The sequence below is a fragment of the Saccostrea echinata genome, unplaced genomic scaffold (genome assembly GCF_033153115.1).
Source record: "Saccostrea echinata isolate AGI-Se365-2 ecotype Australia unplaced genomic scaffold, CSIRO_AGI_Sech_v1 ptg000025l, whole genome shotgun sequence".
Taxonomy (NCBI): Eukaryota; Metazoa; Mollusca; class Bivalvia; order Ostreida; family Ostreidae; genus Saccostrea; species Saccostrea echinata.
Window position 1 is genome coordinate 27,736,304 of NW_026889774.1, and position 26,197 is coordinate 27,762,500.

The following is a 26,197-nucleotide window of genomic DNA, read 5'->3' on the forward strand; positions in this document are numbered from 1 at the left end:
CACTACAAAGAACCAAGCCCCATTTTTAAATTAAATATTCATCTCTTTTAGATGTACCAAATTCAATACAAAAAATACAAAACACCGAAAGATCATTATTTATTATTTGAAAACTTGAAAACTAATATGTTTCATAAAGATGCTATCCTGTTGACAAGTACACAAAAAAGGGTTTTTTCTTCTTTCTTTTAAACTATTCTCATTGATGAAGGCATAACCTAATTAATACTGACAACATTGTTTATTGATGAAATTGTTCATTATATCTCTTAAAGAAATTCCATTATCGATCTATTGAAAGCCAAGAAATCTTGGAAACCAAAAAACGTGCCTAAATATATGACTTTTAATTGTATCTATTGTAAATGTACAAAATCCTTTAATTATTTGAAATTATCATAAAAAATAAAATTGAGATGAAAAAAAGAGTTTGAATTAATTAATTTCGACATATCTCATTGGAGTCGAGCACATTTTTCAATAACACACATATATATATATATAATTAATATAAATTCGTACTACATTTATAAGACTAAAAAAATCCGATCAATTTTAATTAACTATTGTACAAGTTACTTACCCCATATAATACTGTTGATTATGTGTAGATACCTGATGGACGTGGTCATAATGACAAATCGAGTATCTCAGTCATTCTCCAAAAACATGGCCAATTATGATTTTTTTATGTTGCTTACAAATTTACCGTTGTAATATCTTAACTATAAATTTAAAGACCGATTTCAACTCTAAGGCTTAACATACACACATGGTTTTGTAATTATTTACCGATATATATGCAGTTAAAGTTTTGATATGAATGTTGAAAACGTATTCCACTGCAAATCTTAATGTCGCTTCATTTATTTACAAATTTCCAGATGGAATTTTCAGCCGTAAAAGTGTTCCGAATAGATTGCAATGAATGTTAAAAAAAAGTTTTTATCCTATATAAAAAGAAATTAAACCACTCCTCGCAAAGAAATACATGGATCTTCTTTCATGTGAAATCATAAGCATGTCGCTAAAAATCGATTAACTTCCGTAACGATTTTGTTTTAAATTTCACGCACAGAATGCAGATTTTAAAAAAAACTGAAACTTATCTGAAAGTGACCAAGGAACTTTATATCATCGATTCTAGTTGCGAATCAGCTATTTCAGACGATCACATTTTCAACATAAGAAAATGAATTAGACAAAAACAGTTGTCTTTCTTAAAAAATTAACTTCCGTAACGTAACTCAAGTTTTTGCATTAAAGATATAAATTTTTTTTATAATTTTGGGAGCGAAATGCTTCATACTTTTGTTTAATATCCTAAAACAAACTTTGATTTTAACTATTGCCGAGAATTTTAACTTTTATTGCTGGGAATTAACTTCCATAATGATATTTCCCCCAAATTTTTAACTTAACTTCGGATTCATACGAGACTTCATGAATCATACTTTAGAGTTCTTTACTGAACATCAGAAACAAAAAAATTAGTCAAATTCAGCTTTATTTAAAAATAATAAGACTTGATCAAGCATTAACTTCCTTAATATTACCTTAAAATCAATGGTATATTGAAATTGTTGTAAAAAGTTAACGATACCAGATTTGTTGACAATTATTTTGTTTTCAAGTTCTCTGATATGTCCTTCAGAGAAATATGATGTCCATTTTGCTATTCTAAACATTTTTTTTTCATGTTAACTTTCAGGCGCGGATCCAGGAATTGAAGTTAGAGGGGGCGCAAAAAGTAGGCAGGGGGTCTGGGGACCGCCTTGAGGCCCCCACTGGGTCCAGGGCGAAGCCCTGGTGGGGGCCCAGGGGGTTCCTGGATTCTAGTGATTTTGTAGGGTAAGAATGATGTCTCACGAGTGGACATTTTTACATTTTCTCGACGAAACTATGATTTATGCTAACTTTGACAATTTTAGGGGGCGCGCACCGGGTGCGCCTCCCTTAAATCCGCCACTGACTTTATGCCCTGAATTGGTGCATTTAAAAATCGTGGAATGTGTTATCTGCACATAACCATCAGTATTATATGGGTTACCTACAGATTTGATTGGACAATTTCAAGGACGCTGAATCTCAATTAAGGGAAGTGAAAATAAACTGGGTCAAAAAGCATGCGTCTATTGTTAGAAATTCTCGTCGATACATGGATGTTATTGACAAGATTGGAACTTAAAATTATTTGGTAGATTATGTGTGTTTGAGGAGTATTTAACAAATGTACATTTATATCACCGACAAGTATGAATTTATCCGAAGATTCACCTACTTAATCAATACCGGTACTCCATGAAAGTTTAGTTCAAAAACTGGCGCCAGCGTTAAGAGGACGATAAATACATCAGAGATGGTATTTGCAGGTAAGGTTTTCAATTTCTAGCCAAATGCATTCCATATTAACAGGTTCATATTCTTGGCGTCTTACTGCACGTATTCGGTTACCTGCAGAACTGTAGCGTTATGGTTTTATATTTTAGTCTTTTGTCATGTTGTAAATGGTCCGTTGTAAATTTTGAATTTACCGGGTGGCAGTAAATACAAAATTTACAACATGACAAATACATGACATAGTTGTCATGTTGTAAATTTTGTATTTACTGCTACCCAGTAAATTCAAAATTTACAACATGACACTTTGAGCATAACATAAAACCATAATGCTACAGTTCTGGTTTGATAAATCTATACTTATAAATTAATAAATTTGCAATTAAACTCAGAAACGCCTGCACCCAAGTTCATACCTTCTCCTCTGTTATTACATAAGGCATGATCGAGATGATATGTCCGTAAACTATATTTAGATTTCACTTGCATAGTCATTTTCGTTAATTTAATTAAAAGTACTAGTCTACTTTCATTTTCGATAAACACTCTTGAAATAGCAAAAAAGAGAGTTCCAGTTGGCGGATCTAAATTAGTGACAATTTTGAATGAAACTGACATAAAGCAATCGTTTAATTATTTGATAAAACGTTGTTAATGAATTATTCAATCAAAAATTGATTAAATTGATATAAATAAATAAATGTTGATTACTGATTAAAAAAATAAAATGTGCAAATCCTTTTCGTTTAAATCCGATCTGACATTTGATGGAAATTTCTAGAACGTCAGAAGACATCGAACGATGTTTAAAAGAAAAATAAGGCGATATTCATTACATGAATATTTAAAAAAATCTTTAATGTGAATGGGCATGGAAATTATGGTAAAGCAACTGATAATACTACGAGTTATGAATATGTTTATATCAAAGGCTCTTAAGCTGTGCTTGAAAAATTACCAAAAATGTGCATATTTGCCACAGAGCATAATGGCAACGGATCCGAAGTACAAAAAAATGCAATTTGAATATAGACTTGCTAAAGAGAAAAAGTTAATAAATGAATAAGTTCTTGTTCAAATGTATAAAGTAAGAGTGGTATATTTTAGTTTTCACATGTTTACTAATGCTGTTAAAAATTTTTGCTTTCATAGGTGTTTCTACATACAGTCTTTTGTTATATTAAACACTAGGGTGAAAAGCTTAAATTTGCAACAAAATGTTTTCTCACACATTAAAAGTTTTCATAACAAGTCGTCATAATCCCTGGACATATGAGTATATGATACTAACTATTTGACAATCTATTTTTTTTAACAGAGTAATTATGGATGTCCATGGTCTTCATAAACACAACGATAAATGTGATTTTTGTAAGGAAATTCCAGTATATCACTGCAGTTCATGTAATAGAAACCTTTGTGAGGCATGCAGAGAAACACATCAAAATAACCCTGATACTAAAAATCATGCAGTGATCAGATTTCAACAGTCATTCCTTGGTACCCCACAGCACTATCTTGAGTGCCACAGCTGTGCAGAAAATTGTCAATATTTTTGCAAGCTATGCTGCCTGAGACTTTGTGAGCAATGTCGAGCTGAACACAAAACAAATAGAAACTCCAAAATGCATAAAGTGGTCCTGTACCAGGAACTTGCGTTAGAAAAATGTCATCGTCATCCAACTAAAGCATTAGATATGCTGTGTGGGAAATGTCAGGACCCACTTTGTTATAAATGTGCACTGACTCCATACCATAGGGAACACAATTTACTGGAACTTGAAGAAATCCATTTAAAAGAACTACATGCATTAAAGATCAAAGCATATTTCCTGCCTGCTTCAAAAGGCGTTCTTGCTGAAATCAAAGACGATGTCATAAAGGTAGAGAAAAGAATTGACGAAATAAAGAGAGTTATGAAGGCAGAAGCTAAAGCTGTCAAGTATGAAGTTGACACAATATTATCACAGAACATGAATCAATTAGACCAGCTAGGAAAAGAAATTCTTCATGACCTTGACATCCAAAAGAATGTTATGGATGATTATATATTATATCTTAATGAAATTTTAGACAACGGTGTACCAAAACTGCGATATCAAGAGCAAAGAACAGAGAAGATAGATGCACCGAAGCCTATACCAGATACATTTAAGATTGACCTTCCAATATTCACTCCTGCACAGTTCAACAGAGATGATATTTTGATTTTATTGGGTAAAACTAACACTTCAGCAGTGGTAAGGGAAAAAAGAAATGTTAATATTGAGAACCAACTTTATACTGATAAGTCATTCTTTAACGAGGAATCTTATGGGAAAAAGATCGAAAATCCAAGGAAGGAGAAACGGACAACTTTGTCTTCCTCTATCATTCAAGTCAGGGATATCACTGTACCAGGTTTGTGCTACACTTGCCACATCTCGCTAGATAAGTCAAATAGACTTTGGGTCAGTGATTTAAATGGTCACCTCATCCAGACCAATCTTCTTGGGACCCAAGAGAGGGCAGTTAAAGGAAGTGCTATAGGAGCAGCTAACCACACGGTGTCTGAGGGTGGGGATCTATTGTTTATAGACAACCAAAATAGTACAATCCAAAGGCTCACACCTGAGAAGATGGTAGAATTCATCACAACAAAGGACTGGAGACCTATTAGTATCTATTCATCTCAAATCAATGGGGACGTACTGATTGGAATGATTACAGACAACGATGCCAAAGTGATACGATACAATAAGACCGGAGAGAAAATTCAGGATATAAAGAAGAAAGGATTGATTCATAATCTCTATGAGTTTCCAGGCCACCTTACGGAAAATATTAATGGAGATATTTGTACTTCAGATTGGGGCACAAGAGCAGTAGTGGTAGTAAATAAATCAGGCAAACATCGATTCTCCTACACCGGTCAACCACTGCAATCAGAATTCTGGCCCCGTGGGATCTGTACTGATGTCCTTAGTCATATCCTGGTGTGCGATGATTACAGTCAATCTGTCCATCTTATGGATCAGGATAGCAATTTCCTGTCCCTCCTTATAACACAAGAAAATGAAATTAAAAGACCCCGTTCTTTGTGCATTGATGAAGAGAGCAATTTGTATGTGGGAGAGTATGAAAGTAACTTAGTTAAAGTGTTCATTTATCTAGAATGATGAGTGATGAGCAATAAAGTTACATGTATATGGGCTTTAAATTCAAATGACATAGATATTACTGTTTTTCTAAAGGGTTATATTACTTAAACGTGATGCACCATTACTGTACATGTTCAGTTTCAATGATTTGTTTCTGCATTACTTACTAAGTGTGTTTGCACATTAATATGATTATTCATGCTCCAGTAGTTCGTATAATACAGTTTCTAAAGTTTTTTTGCCCCGCCATGAATATGGCCGGGGTATATAGTGTTTGTCATGTCCGTCTTCCGTCCTTCCGTCTGTCCTTTGTGTTTAGCTCAATTTCAAGGAAACTATTCAAGATATTTTTATCAAAGATATGCTAAAACATATTGATGAAAGCTATTCAAGTGCATCAACATTTTTCTTTTACTTTTCTTTGACCTTGACCCACTTTTCTTAAATTAGTGTTTAGCTCAATTTCATAGAAACTATTCAAGATATTTTTATCAAACCTTAATGCTTATACATCTTCAACTGCATCCGCATTTTTAGACGTTGACCTTTCTTTTGACCTTGACCTCACTTTTCTTAAAATAGTATTAAGCTCAGTTTGAAAGAAACTATTCAAAATATTTGAATATCTAATATGCTGATACATATTGATGAGAGGTATTCCACTGCATCAACATTTATTTTATCCTGAGTTTTCCTTTGACCTTGACCTTGACCTCACTTTCTTTAAATTAGTGATTATCTCAATTTCAAAGAAACTCAATAATATATTTTTATCAAACTTTAATGCTTATACATATTGAAAAGAGTTCTTCAACTGCATCAGCATTTTTTAACCTTGGCCTTTCCTTTACTTGACCTCACTCTTCTTAAAATAGTTTTAAGCTCAGTTTCAAAGAACCTATTCAAGATATTTTAATCAAACCTAATATGCTGATGTATACTGATAAAAGTTATTCAATTGTTTCGACATTTTTGACCTTGACTTTTCAATTTACCTTGACCTCACTTTTTTAAATTTGTGTTTCGTTTAATTTCAAAGAAACAAATTAAGATATTTTATCAAACTTCATACGCTGATACGTATTGAGGAGAAGTAGTCAAGTGCATCAACATTTTTTGACCTTGACCTTTCATTTAATCTTGACCTCACTTCTCTCAAATTTGTGTTTAGCTTTTTAAGAACATTTTCCAGATATTTTTTTATGTAAGCTTATGCACTGATACATTGTTTGGTGAAAAATTAACAACAGTGTCCTTTATTTTTTTTTTTTTTACATCCTTTGACTTTATTATTAGCTCACCTGAGCCGAAGAGAGCTTTTCTGGTCAAAATTTGTCCGTTGTCTGTCGGCGTCGTTGTCGGCGTCGTCGTCGTCGTTGTAAACTTTTCACATTCTCATCTTCTTCTCAAGAACCACTGGGGCCAATTTCAACCAAACTTGCCACAAAGCATCCTTGAGTAAAGGGAATTCAAGTTTGTTCAAATGAAGGACCACACCTTCTTCCAAGCGGAGATAATTATGAATTATAGTGAAAAATTAATGGCATCATTTAAAAATCTTCTTCTCAAGAACCACTGTGCTAGAAAATATGAAACTCATGTGGAATCATCCTCAGGCAGTATAGATTCAAGTTTGTTCAAATCATGACCCCCGGGGGTAGGGTGGGGCCACAGTGGGCGATCAAAGTTTTACATAGGAATACATAGGGAAAATCTTTAAAAATCTTCTTCTCAAGAACAGCTTAAGCCATGATTGGTCATATTTATATGAAAGCATCCTGAGGTAGTGTAGATTTAAGATTGTTCAAATCATGATCCCGGGGGGGGGGGGGGGGTAGGGGGGGGGCCACAGTAAGCGATCAAAGTTTTACATAGGAATACATAGGGAAAATCTTTAAAAATCTTCTTCTCAAGAACAGCAAAGCCATGATTGGTCATATTTATATGGAAGAATCCTCAGGTAGTGTAGATTCAAATTAATACAAATCATGATCTCGAAGGGTAGGGTGGGGCCACAGTAAGCGATCAAAGTTTACATAGGAATACATAGGGAAAATCTTTAAAAATCTTCTTCTCAAGAACTGCGAAGCCATGATTGGTCATATTTATATGAAAGCATCCTGAGGTAGTGTAGATTTAATTTTGTTCAAATCATGACCCCCGGGGGGTAGGGTGGGGCCACAGTGGCTGATCAATGTTTTACATAGAAATATGTAGGAAAAATCCATAAAAATCTTCTTCTCATGAGCAGCAAAGCCATGATTGGTTATAATAAAATAAAAGCATCCTGAGGTAGTGTAGATTCAGATTTGTTCAAATCATGACCCCCGGGGGTATAGATTGGCCATTACAGGGGTTAATAGTTATGCCCCCCCTTCGAAGAAGGTGGGGCATATTGCTTTGCAGCTGTCTGTCGGTCGGTTTGTCTGTTGGTCCACCAACAGTTTCCGTTCATTTTTTCCCAGAGGTTGCACATACTGAAAGGAAATTTGGTGTACAGATTTATCATAAGAATATCTAGGTTAAATTCTGTTTTGGGTATGATTGAGCAATTTTTGACAGAGTTATTCCCCTTGGACTTAGAAAAATTCCAATTATTTGCAGTTTCCGTTCATTTTCTTTGCAGAGGTTGAACATACTGAAATGAATTTGGTATACCGATTTATCTTAAGAATATCTAGGTCAAGGTATGTTTTTAAAAAAACGAGCATTTTTTGACAGAGTTATGCCCGTTGGACTTAGAAAAAATCCAATTATTTGCAGTTTCCGTTTATAAGTGTTTCACAAACATCTCTTGTTATACAAAGGAATATAAAGGACAGATTAATTAAAATTTCTTCTTAAGAACAGCAAAGCCATTATTAGTCATATTAATTCAAAAGCATTCTTAGATGGTGTAGATTCAAGCTCAGGTGAGCGATGTGGCCCATGGGCCTCTTGTTTGTTGTGTATTTAACTCAGTTTTAAAGAAACTATTCAAGGTATTTTCATCAAACTTCATACACTTATAAAATTTTCATGTTGCATTACTAATAAACCCTGGGTGGGGTATTGATGTCCTATGGACATATTTTTAGTTTCTTATATACCGAAACGTAAAAGAAACGCAACATCCTAATTTTAGGGGGAAAATTATATACAGGTTATAACTTTGTACTTAAAAAGTTAGGACATCTTCAACTTTGCAAAATCAGTAATTTAACGGTTGAATGATTTTCATTCCATTACCGGAAGTTGATTTTGAGCCCTCTTAACAAAAATAAAAAAAAATGCATGTTGTATAAAACATTTGACAATAAATTGGGTTTTCAAGGGTTTGTAGCTGTTAATCATAAGTATTGCATTAATATTCCGGGAAAAAGTCCTTCTTTCTTTTCCCGATGGGATACCAATATTTCCTCAAAATGTTTGAAAGCACGCATTTTCATCGCTCTTGCTGGAAATTCTCAAAATAAAGGTAAAGGAGAGTTGCAGATGCAAATATGCACTACATAACGACTCATCAGGCTCATGCATTTCAAAAGCATGAATGACAGTTCTTTGACCGGTAGTCCATGGGTTGCTACACTATGTAAGGTTAGAGAAAATTCGACCTCGGTATCTGGAAAAACAGGCTCTTAAAATGCCTAAGAATATTTCTTTCGCTCAGATCAAGAGATTGATAAACCTAATGCATCGTAGAAATTGAGCTGCAATTGTTGTACATGGCGGACTAGCACGTTGTAATTGAATCAGTGGTCGGAAGGGGGATGGTTTAAGAGTTATGTGGTACTTTCTAAGGTTTGAAGATAACATTCAACGTTTAAATAAAAAATCTGATGTTTGTGAATTTACTTTTTACCTTACTGTATTCATTTTTGAATGTTATCTTTAAACCTTAGAAAGTATCATAACTCTTAAAACATCCCCCCCTTCCGACCATTCAATTACAGCGTGCTAGTCCGCCAAGTACAACAATTGCAGCTCGATTTCTTCGATGCATTAGGTTTATCAATCTCTTGACCTGTGCGTAAGAAATATTCTTAGGTATTTTTAAGTGCCTGCTTTTTAGATACTCAGGTCGAATTTTTTCTAACCGTAGTGTAGTAACCCTTGGACTTCCGGTCAAAGAACTGTCAATCATGCTTTTGAAACGTATGAGCCTGATGAATCGTTATGTAGTGCATATTTGCATCTGCAACTCTCCTTTACCTTTTTTTGAGAATTTCCAGCAAGAGCGATGAAAATGCGTGTTTTCAAACATTTTGAGGAAATATTGGCATCACATCGGGAAAAGAAAAAGGGATTTTTTCCCCCCGGAATGTTAATGCAATACTTATGATTAACAGCTACAAACCCCTGAAAATCCAAATTATTGTCAAATATTTTATAAAGCATGCAATTTTTGATTTCTGTTAAGAGGGCTCAAAATCAACTTCCGGTAATGGAATGAAAATCATTCAACGTTAAATTACTGATTTTGCAAAGTTGAAGATGTCCTAACTTTTTTAAGTACAAAGTTATAACCTGTATGTAATTTTCCCCCTAAAATTAGGATGTTTCGTTTCTTTTACGTTTCAGTATATATTCTACGGAAGCCCGTTGAGGCCAATTCAGAGAAAGAAATATTTTTTATTGCGTTTAAACGCAATAATTATTGCGTTTAATCGCAAAACATTGCGTTTAATCGCAATAATCATTGCGTTTAAACGCAAAAGATTGCGTTTAATCGCAATGTATATTGCGTTTAAACACAAAACACTTTGCGTTTAATCGCAAAAGATTGCGATTAAACGCAATCTTTTGCGTTTAAACGCAATACTTTTGCGATTAAACGCAATAATTTTTGCGTTTAAACGCAATAATTTTTGCGATAAAACGCAATACTTTTGCGTTTAATCGCAATAATTTTTGCGTTTAAACGCAATACTTTTGCGATTAAACGCAATACTTTTTGCGTTTAAACGCAATAATCTTTGCGTTCAAAGGCAATGATTATTGCGATTAAAGGTAGTCATTTGTATCAAATCTTGCAGAGTACAATGGACCCACGCATACTTATATCTTTTATTTGTTTCTCTTTTTACTTATTAGGAAATTGTGTGTTGTCTTTATAGAATCAGATTTCTCCGAGCAAACACTCTCTGAAAGGTAAATCACTAATAAGAATTTATAGAGGAGAAAAAAAATGTCGGGTTGTAAAAGCAAAGGAATCCTAAGAACGAGACATGTCTTAAGCTTATTCTCTACATTTTTAATGAAGTTTCGGTCAGTTGTTCTGCTAAAAAAAACTGTCCCATACGTTGCAGTCACAAGTTTAAATCATGTGTAAAGGGATTTTTAAATTGGAAAGGACTGAGGAAATGTTGGAATTACGTACAACATGATGAAGTATTTAGACTTCAATGTACATTCATAACCCTTCCTATGGTTGCATACAGTAAACACAAGAACATATGTGATGGATTTATATGAGGTCAAAATCAAAATCAAATGAAAACAGATTGATCGATGTGTACTACATGTATCAAATTGACAAGTGCTATTAATACCACTGAAACTTTCAGAGCAATTGATCAGAGACTTCATTAAGAGTGTTGGGTTCTAAGGTAGCTAAACACAGTTTCGTATAAAATCCAGGGGGTTTTCCTCAGAGAAAAGCATGATGGGTAGGGATTTCCAAGCTATTTTTATGCAGTGTACATGAAAATTGCAGCTTTTTTATTTTTATTTGCATAAAGTAGAATCTTATCTTAAGATTAAATGAAAAAAGTATACAAATATTTTTTGAGAATTATTTTTTGTGTGACTTTTTAATAGTGGGAGATAACTCTAAAATCACCCATTTTTTACATGTGCAGAATTGCATGATATGAGTAGCAGGTAAAGTAGCTCTTTAAAAAGCTGGAAAATGTACCCTAAAAGTACAACAAAAAGAAACCTAAGGACTTGCTCTGTTAAATGCACAGCACTTATATTTTCTGATTTCTGCGCCGTTTGTGATCAAGAGAGCTAAAAATGCATAGGTGTACTACAATTAGACGCATAAACTTTCCTATTTCCCCCATGTTTCATGTGTCAAATACGCCTTATTAGTAAGAGATAAATGCAGTATATTTATATATTTATAAAATTCACAATTTTATCTTTCTATTGATGTATAGAAGTCTATGTAGCAAGTCTTCATCTTATTTCTTTATGGGGGTCACTTTGGCATGTCCCTCATTTAGTAACGTCATGATAACATCATACATAAAACTGTGTTTTGCACCTTTAAGGAGTGACACTAAATGACATTTTCCTTCATTTATCTATCTGTAGGTCAGAGAATATTGCTATCTTAGCTTTACTTAATGTATGAAACCATGCATTAAAGCTTCATGTTGACATTTAATCTTGTATAATGCAAAAGGTACATGTTTTTAGCTTTGTTACATGTTATATTATGACGAGACGGATTGTGATGTATTATTTTACATTATGATGAATTTGCATTGTGACATCAAAGTGTGACGTCATGTCAAAAAGGAAGCTTCATGAGGTCGTGACCTTGAATATAATTGATCATAATCAAGGGATATATGCATCTATATCACATTTCATAATGAATATTTTGCTATGTTGACACAGTCTGGTCTTCTAAGGCAATCTCTCAATTTAACACTGTGACGTAACCCCCCCCCCCTTTTTTTTGGTTCATACTTCAACCAGAAATTTGTGTAAAATATAAAAATTTGTATTTTTCGGATGCTTTTTAATTTATATTTTAACATGTCATTAATATTCAAATACTCAACTTCCTCGGTCATAATCATCGTATAAAATAAAGTAAAATTTGTAAGCTGCTAGTCACAGTTTTGAAATTTATCTCCAAAGTCCTGTTTAAGGAGTCGACCAACGTCAAAGACATGTAATACTAAATTGACAATTTCTTGGCTATTTCTGGACCAAATTTAACTTTGTATACACCAAACTGTTTGGAATTTTGTCCTCCTTGTATCTAGACACCAGAAAGTGAAATACAGAAAATTTTTATTTCCTTTAATACATTTAAGACATTCAGGTTGTTAGGATGCCATTGTTTTATTACAATTTTCAAAAACTGGAAAATTTTGCAAAAAGACACAGAACAAATCGGATCTTCTTAAAGTTGAAGTGTCGGGTCCTAGTACATGTAATTATAAGCTTTGACTAATTCATGTTTGATTTTGAAACTACAGTATCATTGTGCTTAAATGCAAAACAAATCCTTATAAGGAAGGATTATTGCGTTTAAACGCAAAGATTATTGCGTTTAATCGCAAAAGTATTGCGTTTAATCGCAAAAATTATTGCGTTTAAACGCAAAAATTATTGCGTTTAAACGCAAAAAATATTGCGTTTAAACGCAAAAATATTATTGCGTTTAAACGCAAAAAGTATTGCGTTTAATCGCACAAGTATTGCGTTTAAACGCAAAAGATTGCGTTTAAACGCAAAGTGTTTTGCGTTTAAACGCAATATACATTGCGATTAATCGCAATCTTTTTCGTTTAAACGCAATAATTATTGCGATTAAACGCAATGTTTTGCGTTTAAACGCAATAATTATTGCGTTTAAACGCAATAAAAAATATTTCTTTCTCTGAACTGGCCTCAACGGGTTTCCGTAATATTCTAAATCAACAACATTAATTATACGAGGGTCGTAGACTTTTATCATAATTTTTTTTTTATTCTCAGTCATATTAATAAAATTCTCTACACATATTTTAACAAGAAATCCATGAAATCCATGAAATTTAAATTGAAAAATATCAACAATATCATGATATATATCAAAATTATCTAAATTCACGAGCACAGTCAAAATTATGTAATTCTCTAACAATTTACTAAATGCTGTCTAGAGTTATATATCTAATGAATGGCGCTTAATTAACGAAATGAAATTTAAACATTCAAATATAGTTTTGTTATAATATTTCAAACACCAAATTACAAACGATTTCAGAAGACAGTCCTCTTTGAAAAAAGCAGAAAAGGTTACGTTGGCCCCTGGTTTGTGGTATCTTTAAGATCAAGTTCATCATCAAAAACCTATTTTCTTCTCCATTACAAAACAAATATTGATTCTAAGTAATAGAATTCTATACAAAAATTACAGGAAGGTCACAAAATATGTCCATTTCCAAACATTTGCCATTTAAAAGAAAAATTCAACAACTTTAATTGTTTTTAGAAAAGCAATTATTGGAAAAAATCGAATGATGAATTTGACTTTGAAATCAGATTTCAAACACCACCATGAGCTGAGGCAATCTCTTAATAGAGAGGACTGAAATCTCATCCCTATTCGAAGAATCAAGCATCTGATAAATTTAATGCTTAAACTGATACCAGCTGCTGTAAATGCAGGATGACGGCATACATGATATTAACATTCAAAATTTTTTTTTTCATTTTAAAATTTAGACCCCTTTTCCTTACAGTTAATAATTGCAATGTTATAATGTCATTTGATTCGATATTATGCTTTGATTTATGACAATTATGAATAAAATATTGAAAAAGTGGAATTTTTAGTGAAACGCAAATTAAGCGATTTATCCAAAACAAGAGGCCCGGGGGCTAAATCGCTCACTGAGCACTTTGGCTAGGGAAAAGCAGAAATCATTTCATACTTGAAAAGTTTAAATATAAAAGTGGTTCGGGATAGGGGGGATGATTTGAACTAACATTAATCTATACTTCCTAAGGATGCTTTTGACTTAATGACACAAAATGGCTTTGCTATTCTTAAGAAGAAAATATTTATTGATATATCCTTTATATTCCTTCGTATAACTATGATCCCCTGTTATGGCCCCTCTTTTCTCCTGAGGGGTCATGACTTGAACAAATTTGAATCTACATTACCTTAAGATGCTTTATATTATTATGACCTATTATATATGGCTTTGCTGTTCTTGAGAAGAATTTAAAGATTTTTTCTATGTATTCCTATGTTAGACTTTGATCCCCCATTGTGGCCCCACCCTATCCCCAGGGGTCATGATTTGGGTACATACCTCTAATTATTTTTAGAATCGGAAGGGGAAGAAAGTAGTGCAGAAAAAATTACAAGTTCCTTAATTTGCAGACCTGAATAAAAAAAACTGTGATAATGTATTAAACTGAGCCTCATACTTGTTGATAAGGAGTATGTTCCCTTGCAAAAAAGCTTGGCAGATGTAATTTATCAATAAGATCAGCAGAATTATTTTATGTATTATAACACCAGTGAGAAGTCTGGAATTCCCCTACTTTCACTTTCAGAGGTTAACGCAGACAGACGCATTTTGCCGGAAAACGAATCTGACATGCCACCTCGAGATTTTAACCAAGGAAAGACAACTTGATGTGCTTTGATTTGAGGGGTCACTCACTGCTGAACGAAAATTAGGGACATTGCTATGTGAAGAAACGTTAACATTGCCGCCTATGGGAAAACATTTAGTGGACTGTACCCATTTAAACAAATCTAAATCTACACTACCTGACGATTCTTCCATTTAAATATGACTAATCATGGCTTTGCTGTTTTTGAGAAGGTTTTTTTTTAAAAAAAAATTCCAATGTATTCCTACTGAATATAAAACTTTGATCGCCTATTGTGTCCCAACCCTACCCCCGGGGGTTATGATTTGAACAAACTTGAATCTACACTATCTGAGGATGCTTGCATATTAATATGACCAATCGTGCGTTTGCTGTTCTTGAGAAGAAGATTTTTAAAGAATTTTCCTATGTACATGATGTATTCCTATGTAAAACTTTGATCACCCATTGTGGCCCAACCCTACCCCTAGGGGTGATGATTTGAAAACTTGAATCTACATTAACGGAGAATGCTTCCATATAAATATGACCAATCATGGCTTTGCTGTTCTTAAGAAAAATTTTAAAGATTTTTTTCCTATGTATTCCTATGTAAAATGTAAAACTTTGATCACCCCTTGTTTGATTGTGGCCCTACCCTACCCTCAGGTGTCATGATTTGAACAAACTTGAATCTACAATACCTCACAATGTTTCCACGTAAGTTTCATAATTTCAAGCAGAGTAATTCTTGAGAAGATATTTTTAAATGATGCCATTAATTTTTCACAAATTCATACTTATCTCCCCTTGGAAGAAGGTGTGGCCCTTCAATTGAACAAACTTAAAACCCCCTTTACCCAAGGATGCTTTGTGGCAAGTTTGATTGAAATTGACCCAGTGGTTCTTAAGAAGAAGATGAAAATGTGAAAAGTGTACGACGACGACAACGACGACAGACAACGGACAGGACAAATTTCGGCCAAAAAAGCTCACTTGAGCCTTCGTCTCAGGTGAGCTAAAAATCGTTATATTTTTTTTAAAGAAGGAATTTTAGCGATTTCAAAATCAGTTAGCTATGTAAGTAAATTTGCTACATAAAAGTTCCTAATAGTAAATTTTTACAAACAGTTATGAAGAAATTTGCTGGGAATTAAAAAAAAACCTTTGCTATATCTGTAAGCTATAAATGCATCCGTGTTGGTACTAAATGAGATTTGCTGTATTTTAAACCATACATTCCCTCATTAACAAAGAAAGCATTTTATTGTCTAACACTTCTGCACAATATGAAAATGAATGTGTTCTTTAAATGGAATTTTGTTAAAAATACTTCAAAATTATAAATGATCATTGCTGAATGAGGATGAAAGTGGAGATTCGTTATATTCAAATATGTTTTTATTTGAGTCTAATTTTTATCATATAGGCATTTTCACATCTGTTTTGTCAGGTAAATGCACACTCATGTTTGTATATAGGCACCAGTGGAAAACATATATTATTATGCCCTCGGGGAATGATTTTTCTTGGCTGAATAAATCTTCATATTTCCCTCACCATCATGCAATAAATGTAAATGTGCAATATATAGTAGTTGGAAATAACCTTTTTTAACTAAAAAATTATATTTAATTGAATGAAATTATACTTACCATTGTCTACTTTTTCTAGGTATGGGAACTTATTTTAACCAAACTTGGCATAAAAGGTAATACGATTTGCTAAACCTCATAATAATAATCTCTCCAATAAAATAAAATATGGAAGAGACTGGTGGATTTGGTAAAATTCCGTGCCAGACCAGATGGTATAATATGTCTGTTACGTTGTAGATCTTAGACGAGAAATTTTCTTGGGTTATATGAAAACATTCTATTGCATATCTTGGAATTTCTGTAAAATGATGCCTTCAGTTAAAAAAAAAAGAGGTAATCAGAGATTACAGAGATCACCTCAACCAATGTTGTCTTTAAGTAAGGCAAAGTCCCTCATTAAACTAATGATCTAGTAGTGTACATCCCAAGATGCAACATTTATGCAATTTTGATCTGATATGGTTTGCAGTTACTTGGGAACAGACTTATCCAAAAAATTCAAACTAGTCACTCATCCAGAAAATGTAATTCAAATCCAGCATCTGAAGCAAGTTTAAGAGTGTTCATCTTTTGATGCATCATCCATGCAAGTTTGGTTCAGATAGGCCTTATAGTTTCATTTTAATAGACCTGCACCAAAAACATTAACCTGGTCACTCATCCGGAAAATGTAGGTCAAATCCAACATCCAAAGCAAGCCTGGTAATTTGCATTCTTATACTCGTATGTATTATTCATGCAAGTTTGGCCAACATAGGGCTTATAGTTACTTGGAAATGAGACCTGCTGCAAAAACTTTAACCTGCTACAAAAACATTAACCTGGTCATTCCCTAGCTGAAATTGCAGCATCTGAAACCCTAACTGGTACAATGAAACACACTAGAAGCATCTTCCATGCATCTCTAATTAATTTAGGTCATAGAAGTACTTAAAAAGAAAACTGCACCAAAAACTTTAACCTGAGATGCAAACGCCGAGGGTATCACATAAACTTCCCCAAACTTCGTTGAGGTGAGCTAAAAACTATTTCAACAGCTAGATTTCATGCAGTTTTAAAACATTCCACTTGAATTTGATTATAAGTTTTTTTTTCTTAAACATAATAAACTTGATTTGAATTTGCATAGCCTATATATACATGTATATCCTTTCTCGATCAAATGATAGTCTTTATAAGAGGACAGTGCTACATAAAATTGGAGAAAGCTAGCAGTGAAAAAAGTAGCCCAGCTTGGTACAAAAAAAATTATTACTGCAATAATACTGCCATCTCCCATATTTTCTATCTGGTTTTCCAAAAAAAAAAATGTAGAGGGCTATATTCTTGCAGCTAAAAAATTCAATACACCAGTTTCCTTTTCTTTTCCTTGGTTCTCATAAGAATAATAAGTACATGAACAACATTTCTTCTATTATAAATTAGGGATGGCAACGAAAATTCGAACATTCGAATATTCATTCGATGAGTTGATATTCGAATATGAATTTAAGATTCGAATATTCGGTATTTTTCAGATTTCTTAAAAATAAGTACTGTGATTAATAAATTTTGATTAGAACAGTGCTGGAATTATCCCTATTTAGTTTACTAGCGATCAATTTCGATCGCCTGATTTCTTTCACTACTTTCTTATCTTATAGCTTTACTAAATTACATGTATTTTGTTTTGAGTAAGGTGTTAAAGAATTGTACAAAAATGCTTTATGTATAATACATGTACAAAGCGTACTTTCATAGTTTTTATGAGTTAGATACTATCGGATCTAGAATCGAGGACAAAAATGAAATCCAAGAATGTCTAAAAGGCGTAAAGAGTATACTTATCAAAATAAAATTAATTGATCATTGAATGAATGTCCGATAGAAATAATCTGTAATTAATATTGTAAAGGCCTTATTTTCAGAAAAAATGTGTAAATTACTTGATTATCTCGGGTTGTACATAATCTTGAATTTTATATTCATTATCGTGAAATTAGTTAATTACCTATAGCTAGGAAAATTGTCTATTGAAATAATTGTTTACATTGTATCAAAGATTATAATCATATCTCTTATTAGGGAGATAATTGTAATTTATTACACGTATTGAAATCTGAACAGTATACCGTTACGCCTTTTGTAAGACGACTGGTTCCTCAGTTGGAGCTACTATTTGTTAAAATTATACTTTTCTACCTTTAATTCAATTTTTTTTTTCAAACATTGACAAATATCAAATAGAATTTCTTATTGTACACCTACAAAAGTCTTCATACAATTTTACTTCCAATATAAGTATACCTCGCTAAACCTTTCATGAGAGTAGGATGATGCATATTTAAAATAAAACAGATTTATTTATTTTATCGAATATTCGAATATATTCGAATACTTACATTGAATATTCGAATATGAATTATTGACAAAATTGACATCCCTATTATAAATACATTTATTTACACATTATTTCTATAATCAGACATCAGGTCCGGCCTCCAGGTTGCCCCAACAAACACCTGAAAAGAAGAAGCTCATCATCAGTAAATACCAACTATACTGATCTGTAGTACATATTCATTTGTGCTTTGAAAAATTCTTCTGTTATTTTTTAAATCAACAAAAAACTGAGGAATTTGGTCATTAGAATAAACTGATTTATCATAATCAGATTAAAGCATGAAATGTAGGTTAGGCTTGACAACAATACCGTAAAAGTGGTTATATTGAAGGGATGAAAGTTTGACGATTTTGGTATATTAGAAAAATGGCGAGTGGAAACTTTGACCATCTACTAGTATTTTATAGTGCTCTTTAACAGTGATGTGAAAGTTAACAATTATTAGAAATTCGTCAATTTCGTCAACCTTTCCTCATCATCAAAGTTTCCACTTTTACAATATCATTGCAATGGTGTTCATATAAGATCAAAATGTTTCAAGTAGAAAAGTATGAATGCTAAAGCATAAAATGGTTAATGAAATGTGAAAATTTTTCAACTTTCTAAACCTTATTTGTTAACAAGTTAAATACCCTCCCTCTTTTTACAATAATTCCATATTGGAGTTATTGATTCATCTATAGTGCTCTAAACACCATTATTTGCTATGAACTATAACAAGACGATACACACCATTCATTCCTAGATTTTACAGCCTCTAGTCTCACGAGCCTTTTCTTGTCGTCCAGGACCCCCTCCAGGGTCTTAATCACATGAGGTCTGTATGGCAAGATCACAGGGGAGGGAAGAGACACCAACTCATGTAAACACCTCAAAGCTGCACATCTTACTTTCTGTAATGTGTTCAATAAATCTGTGATTAAGTTTTAATATTATTTTTTAAAGTATACTTCAAGGCAAGAAAAACAATTGACATTCATTTTTTAAACTTGTGAAACAGACAAACTTTATCAAAACAATGGGGACTTGAAAACAAAAGGTCCATGTGCCATAATGCTCACCTGAGTGCCAATAGCTCTGCTATTCTACATAAGCAGATTTTTATATATATATAAAATCCCATGTAAAATTTTGATCATATATTGTGGTCCAAACCTACCCCTAGGGATCATGATTTGAACAAATTTGATTCTACACTATAAAGTGAGCTTTCACATAAGTTTCAAATAGCCCAGTGGTTCTTGAGAAAAAGATTTTTAAAGATTTATTCCTCTATATTCATATGTTAAACTCTGATATCCCGTTTTGGTCCTACCCTACCCTCAGAAGGGTCATGATTTGAAATCTACATTACCTTAGGATGCTTCCATCTAAGTTTCATCTTTTTTGGATTGGTGGTGTTTGAGAAGATGATTTTTAAAGGACACAATGTACCATTAAATTTTCAATAATTCTTAAATATTTTCCCCTGGAAGAGGATGTTGCCCTTCATTTAAACAAATCTGAATCCCCTTCACCTAAAGATACTTTGTGACATGGCCTTGTGGTTCTTTGAAAAGTAGTTGAAAATGTTAAAAGTTTACGGATGGTCAGATAGATGGACAGACAGATAGAAAGACAGATAAATGCAAGAAAAGAAAAGCTCACTTGAGCCTTGGGCTCAGATGTGCTAAAACAGTGTTTGTAATTAATAATGAAATAATGAACAGAGGATGATTACTTCTGAATCAATGCCCCAGCATTATTAGGTCTACTTTTTTAAAACAAGAAGCCCAAGGGCCACACTGCTCATCTGAGTCTTTATGGCTCTGATGTTCATTCTCATGTAAAACTTCGATCATATATATATTAAGTTTCACCCTTTCTGACCCAGTGGTTTTTGCGATGATATTTTGAAAGACCCACCCCATTTTTATCTTTTCTTGACTACCTCCCCTTGAAAGCTGGCTTAGCCATTCATTTGACTAATTTGAAACCCCGTTTTCAAGGATGTATTGTGTCAACATTGGTTATTATTGGCCCAGTCGTTCTTGAGAAGTTACATTTAAGAATGTGAAAAGTTTACAGGCAGAAAGAGGGAAAGATTGACAGATGGTCAGATGCCGAACAATGGGTGCTCAGAAAAACTCACTTGAGCTTTCAGCTCAGGTGAGCTAAAACATACATACACCTTGATGTTTTACCCTACTTTAAGGAGGTTGGATCCTGTTATCAAAAGTATTGAGAATTTATTATCAAGTATATTTTTGAAATTTATACATATCGCTTAATTAAAAATCAAAACCAAAAATGGGGGTGAATGCGCTTCTTTTGGCGCTATGGAGCATTGAATATGACCTTTTTGCACTGAAATTATATCTAACACATAAATCAATGTTTCAAAGTTTTTCCTCTAATATTTTTTATCCAAATAAATTATGGGAAAAAACACAGTCTTTTTTCGTCGTGAATAGTCTCTTTAAAATTTATGACAACAAAAAAGTTTCAAATTACTTCGCATAGTCAATTATTTGACCTTTCTGCACTCAAGAAATGTCATTTTTCTGGCAATAAAAATTTAACAAGGAATAAAATCATTTAAAAGTAATGACATTTTTTCTGAATTTACGCAAAATGGTTAAAATTGTCTTGTATATTCAGAAAAGAAAATTAAAAGTGGGGGTTTGTGATGTTAATTTTTAGATATAACTTGAATAGTGTTAATTAATTTTTAGCCTAAATTGTGCTATTTTTCCCCCAAGACTTTCACAATTTGGAAACTTGTACGAGTCATCCAGGATGTGAAATAAAACTCTGTATTGGGTGAGGCAAATGAGTTTTAAATTTCTCACAAAATAAAAGAGATGGTTCTGTTCATGTATATTAAACTACCAAGACTGTTTTGTTTACAGTTTACGATGACTGGATTTCATTAATCTACAATAACTGAATTGATGATGTCAGTTTTCTTGACCTACCATTGATGGTTTGTATGATGTCAGTTTCAAAAGCTGAGGAATCACTGTATCCACATGTTTGACAATGATGTTTGGGGCATCGGTAATCATTGTACACAATGTTTCCATAGTGGATTGTTGTAGCTGGACATTCTCACACAGCAGGGACTGGACCAACATAGGGAATAGCTAAACAATGAAAATTTGACTAATTAAGTACGGGTTATAAAGTACTGGTCCAACATAGGGAATAAATAAACAATGAAAAGGTGACTAATCAAGTACAGGTAATGAACATAGGGAATAGCTAAACGATGAAAATGTGACTAATTAAGTACAGGTTATAAAGTACTGGTCCAACATAGGGAATAACTAAACAATGAAACTATGACTAATCAATTACAGGATATAAAGTACTGGACAAACATAGGAAATAACTAAACAATGAAAATGTGACTAATAAAGTACAGGTTATAAAGTACTGGATCAACATAGGGAATAACTAAACAATGAAAATATGACTAATCAATTACAGGATATAAAGTACTGGACCAACATAGGGAATAACTAAACAATGAAAATGTGACTAATCAATTACAGGATATAGAGGTGCAATACGTCCTACAAGTACTTCTTACATGATCTATTATGTTAATTGCTTTCTTCATTATTTGTGGTCTCTTGTAAATATCTCATCTATCAGTCTATGTTTTACATAAAAATATGTATGAATAGTCATACCTGAGGTAGCTCTCTGACAAGAACAGACTTGGGGAGAGATTTCAGACAGTGAGACAGAGCTATCAGGTAATTCTTCTTTGTCTCTAGAAAAAGAAGAGCACCTTATTATATATTAAGCTATTGTTAAATATAATTAAGACATGTTCATAGAACGCATGTTAAGTTTATCCAGGCCTGCTGTTTTTAAAATCTTGCCCTGTATCTCAAACTTACATGCCTACATCTAATTATTATTAGTTACCTGAGGAAGCTGTCTGAAAGCCATCAGTCAGGTGGGTGGAGTTTTCTGTGAAGAATCGCTGTTTGTACAGGAATCGGTTGTTAGCATGCATGGAAGGATTGAGGACATCTTCATATTCAGTATGAATGATTCCAAATCCCTCTGCTGCCTGATCACCTAGAGTCTCACTTCCCAGCAACCTCAGAAGCTATTGTAGTATAGAAAGAGACAATCAAGAAATCTTCCACTGTACTTAAAACATATTTTATTGAGTAATTCAATCAGGACTGGGCTACAGGCAAAGCCTATTCACACCCTCTCCTTAATCTTGTATAAATTAAAAATTAAATCTTCCACTGTATGGAGATTAAAGCAATGATGCACTAAGTATGCACTATTATTGTAGTATATAATAAACATATTTTACCAGAATAAGAAATCTACCTACAGCTTTAAATTTTGTTATCAATCATTTGTTTAAAAACTGCTAAAAAATCTCAAATGCAAGATATATTTCCTTTCTTATCTTTCATGCAACTTACAAATCAGTCTTTTAACTACTATTTACCTACTATTTGTCAATAAACTGCAGGGAAAATTAAAATTCAAGACTGATTTCCTTTTTTTTTTGTTACTTTTCTAACAACTTACAATTTTTACAAACTTATTGGCTTCTCTGTGCCCCCTCATGACAAGAGCCTTTGTGACCCAGACACACTGCTGTAGACAGGAGGTATCTTTGCTGTCACATGTCAAGTTTTGTTCATAAAATTCACATCTACTTTGTAAGAATGCTGTCAGATCCTCATCTGTTTTAAAATAAAAAAGCTGGATTTATATACAATAATTACATGTCTGCAAACTAGGTTTAAGGGAATTATTTTCTCAAAATATGTTCTTAGTTGACATGTATCATTACAGACTTTAATACACCTTTACCTTCAAGTGCTTTGTTTAATATTCCAGCCAAACATTTAGCTGCCTCAGATTTTGTGTAGTCATGGTTACTTCTTAGTGACAAGTCACAGAGTGTGTCCCTGTACTTATTTAAATCAGGAAGAGTATACTGGAACAAATTACAGTTACATTATTAAAATCCCATATTGTACATTCAATCCAAAATTATTTTACATTTATTAACACATACTTTCTGGTATATAAACACATATACATGCAATAGGCATGAACATATCATAATTGTCACCGATATCCGAAATTTACCAGAACCTACAATTGAACATTCAAATTTCTGCGCCATGTCATGTTACCTTGTTAGAAATTTAAAGAGAGCAGCACCTCCTTTGCTGACAGTAAGCCGGAATCAAACTATACCATTCAATGTTAACTTACATGTTTAGGACTAGCGCATATTACAGGAGTCAGCATAGTGACAAGCGATGTCTGCTCTGAGGGAGAAGTGGACTGCAACAAAAACAGAGCTACATGTTAGACTGACATACTAAGTACAGGAAAATTTATAAACTCTGTTATTTACATACTTTGTTAAGTACATCAGTATTTATGCGATTCATTGTATGTTGTTTAACATCTCATATGAGAATTTTTCACTATTTATCACAACGGGTCTAAATTTTTGTGTGACACATTCAAACATCTGCAATTATAAAAGACAGAAAGATTTAAAGTATGGAATCTAATTTACCATACCTGAAGAGGTGTAAATGGTTTCTTTAATCCTAAATCACTTTTATCAGCATCAAAATAGAGATTCGTTACAAAGTTGTATAGTTTGGAGTACAGTCTACAAAAGCAAAGCTTACATTTATGGTATGAAGACATCATAAAAAAGATTTACAAGTCTGTACTTTGAAACTAACTCAACAAAAGGTTTGTTCTAGGTTAACATAGCAGTATTTAATATAAACATGCAGTATTCAATACTTACCCAGAGTCTAATAAAATCACAGTATTTCTGATAAAGGTAGACAGTGACTGTAGCACCTGTGGACTAGACAAAACTTCACTGTAATTATCAGACACAGAGTTAGACACAACTAATCTGTAGACACTAGGAATAGTCTCTGTAGACAAAATAGACACACAGTCTGAATTTCCTCTGACATACACAGAAATGTCAATTAAACATGATGCAATCCATAGGCAGATTTGTGATGATGACTCCCCCATAGCTGAAAATAACAAACAAATTTAATTTGGTGAAATACATACCATATATTTGTTATTTTATCACAGTTTTCATTATTTTCTTTTCAATTTACATGCACATAATTTGAATTGCTACAGTATGACACAGTGCCCCATACTACTATATAAAATAGACATTCACCTAGAGATTTTTGCTGTAGTTTTGACAGTAGCTGTTGTGTTGTATTGGATATGACATTTTTATCTGCAGCAAATATTGCTACAAAACCAAGAATGTCCTCCCCTTCAACTACAAAAATAAAACAAAACTCATTTGATATCTCAGCTTGTACCTGTTAATTAATCAGAATCAAAAATATTTCATATCTTCCATGTTAATATATGATTCAATCAAACATTTTATAAGTTGGATAAAATTTCTATTTTAAGGCAGAGTCAAACACATCTACCAATGCATATAATTGTGTATTATTTTATTACTGTCCCTTGAATCACTTCATTTTTTAATGTACATCAGTAACTACATTTAAATTATATGATCTCTTTCTTTGCAAGTCAGAATATGTAGTTGTGGTATATGATCTATCAAACCAAAAACAAACAGGTCTGATTTTAAAAGAAAATGAACTTAAAGAAAAGACCTGGATCAATCTTATCCAACAGTTTAGGTAAAATTTCTGATGATATTTCAGGACAGACTTTCATCATGTTCTTGCATGGATCCATACAGGAACTCCTACAATATGGAAATAAATTGTATGAATATATATGTTCATGACGTTTGAAAAATAATGCTAATTAAACTACTATAACAAATTATTTCATAACAAGAGGCCCATGGGCCACATCGCTCACCTGAGTAACTTTGGCCATGCTGTTCATTACCAGACTTCCCCCCTTGTAATACCTATTGTGGCCCTGCCCTACCCCCAGGGGTCATGATTTGAGCAATTTAGAATCTACACTATCCCAGGATGCTTCCACATAAGTTTCAGTTTTTCTGGTCCAGTGGTTCTTGAGAAGATTTTTCCTATATATTTCAATGTTTCCCTATTGTGGCCCCGCCCTACCCCCGGGGTCATGATTTGAACAATTTAGAATCTACACTACCCCAGGATGCTTCCACATAAGTTTCAGCTTTTCTGGCTCAGTGGTTCTTGAGAAGAAGATTTTTAAAGATTTTTCCTATATATTTCAATGTAAAACTTGTATTCCCTATTGTGGCCCTGCCCTACCCCCAGGGGTCATGATTTGAACAATTTAAAATCTACACTACCCGAGGATGCTTCCACATAAGTTTCAGCTTTTCTGGCTCAGTGGTTCTTGAGAAGAAGATTTTTAAAGATTTTTCCTATATATTTCAATGTAAAACTTGGATTCCCTATTGTGGCCCC

At 33.0% G+C, this 26,197-nt stretch overlaps 2 protein-coding genes across 2 annotated transcripts in view; one reads left to right on the forward strand and one right to left on the reverse strand.

Moving 5' to 3' along the window:
• Positions 1-3,965: 3,965 nt before the first annotated feature.
• LOC133193028 (uncharacterized) lies at positions 3,966-5,498 on the forward strand. The gene has a single exon (XM_061329029.1). The coding sequence runs from the start codon at positions 3,966-3,968 to the stop codon at positions 5,496-5,498; it is 1,533 nt and encodes a 510-aa protein (XP_061185013.1).
• Positions 5,499-18,817: 13,319 nt separating this feature from the next.
• The window catches only part of LOC133192301 (MMS19 nucleotide excision repair protein homolog), a 36,852-nt gene continuing 29,472 nt past the window's right edge, over positions 18,818-26,197 (reverse strand). The window contains exons 15-26 of the mRNA XM_061328312.1: positions 25,445-25,539; positions 24,985-25,092; positions 24,583-24,826; positions 24,345-24,438; positions 24,027-24,098; positions 23,616-23,742; positions 23,328-23,485; positions 22,698-22,884; positions 22,457-22,539; positions 21,737-21,904; positions 19,512-19,672; positions 18,818-18,897 (exon numbers count right to left, since the gene is read on the reverse strand). Of these exons, the coding sequence (XP_061184296.1) occupies positions 18,864-18,897; positions 19,512-19,672; positions 21,737-21,904; positions 22,457-22,539; positions 22,698-22,884; positions 23,328-23,485; positions 23,616-23,742; positions 24,027-24,098; positions 24,345-24,438; positions 24,583-24,826; positions 24,985-25,092; positions 25,445-25,539 (1,531 nt within the window). The 3' untranslated portion in view covers positions 18,818-18,863. The remainder of the gene's footprint in view (positions 18,898-19,511; positions 19,673-21,736; positions 21,905-22,456; positions 22,540-22,697; positions 22,885-23,327; positions 23,486-23,615; positions 23,743-24,026; positions 24,099-24,344; positions 24,439-24,582; positions 24,827-24,984; positions 25,093-25,444; positions 25,540-26,197) is intronic.

Excerpts from the sequence above, each read along its gene's own strand:
- LOC133193028 (XM_061329029.1), top strand. The coding sequence starts at position 3,966 with ATGCATAAAGTGGTCCTGTACCAGGAACTTGCGTTAGAAAAATGTCAT.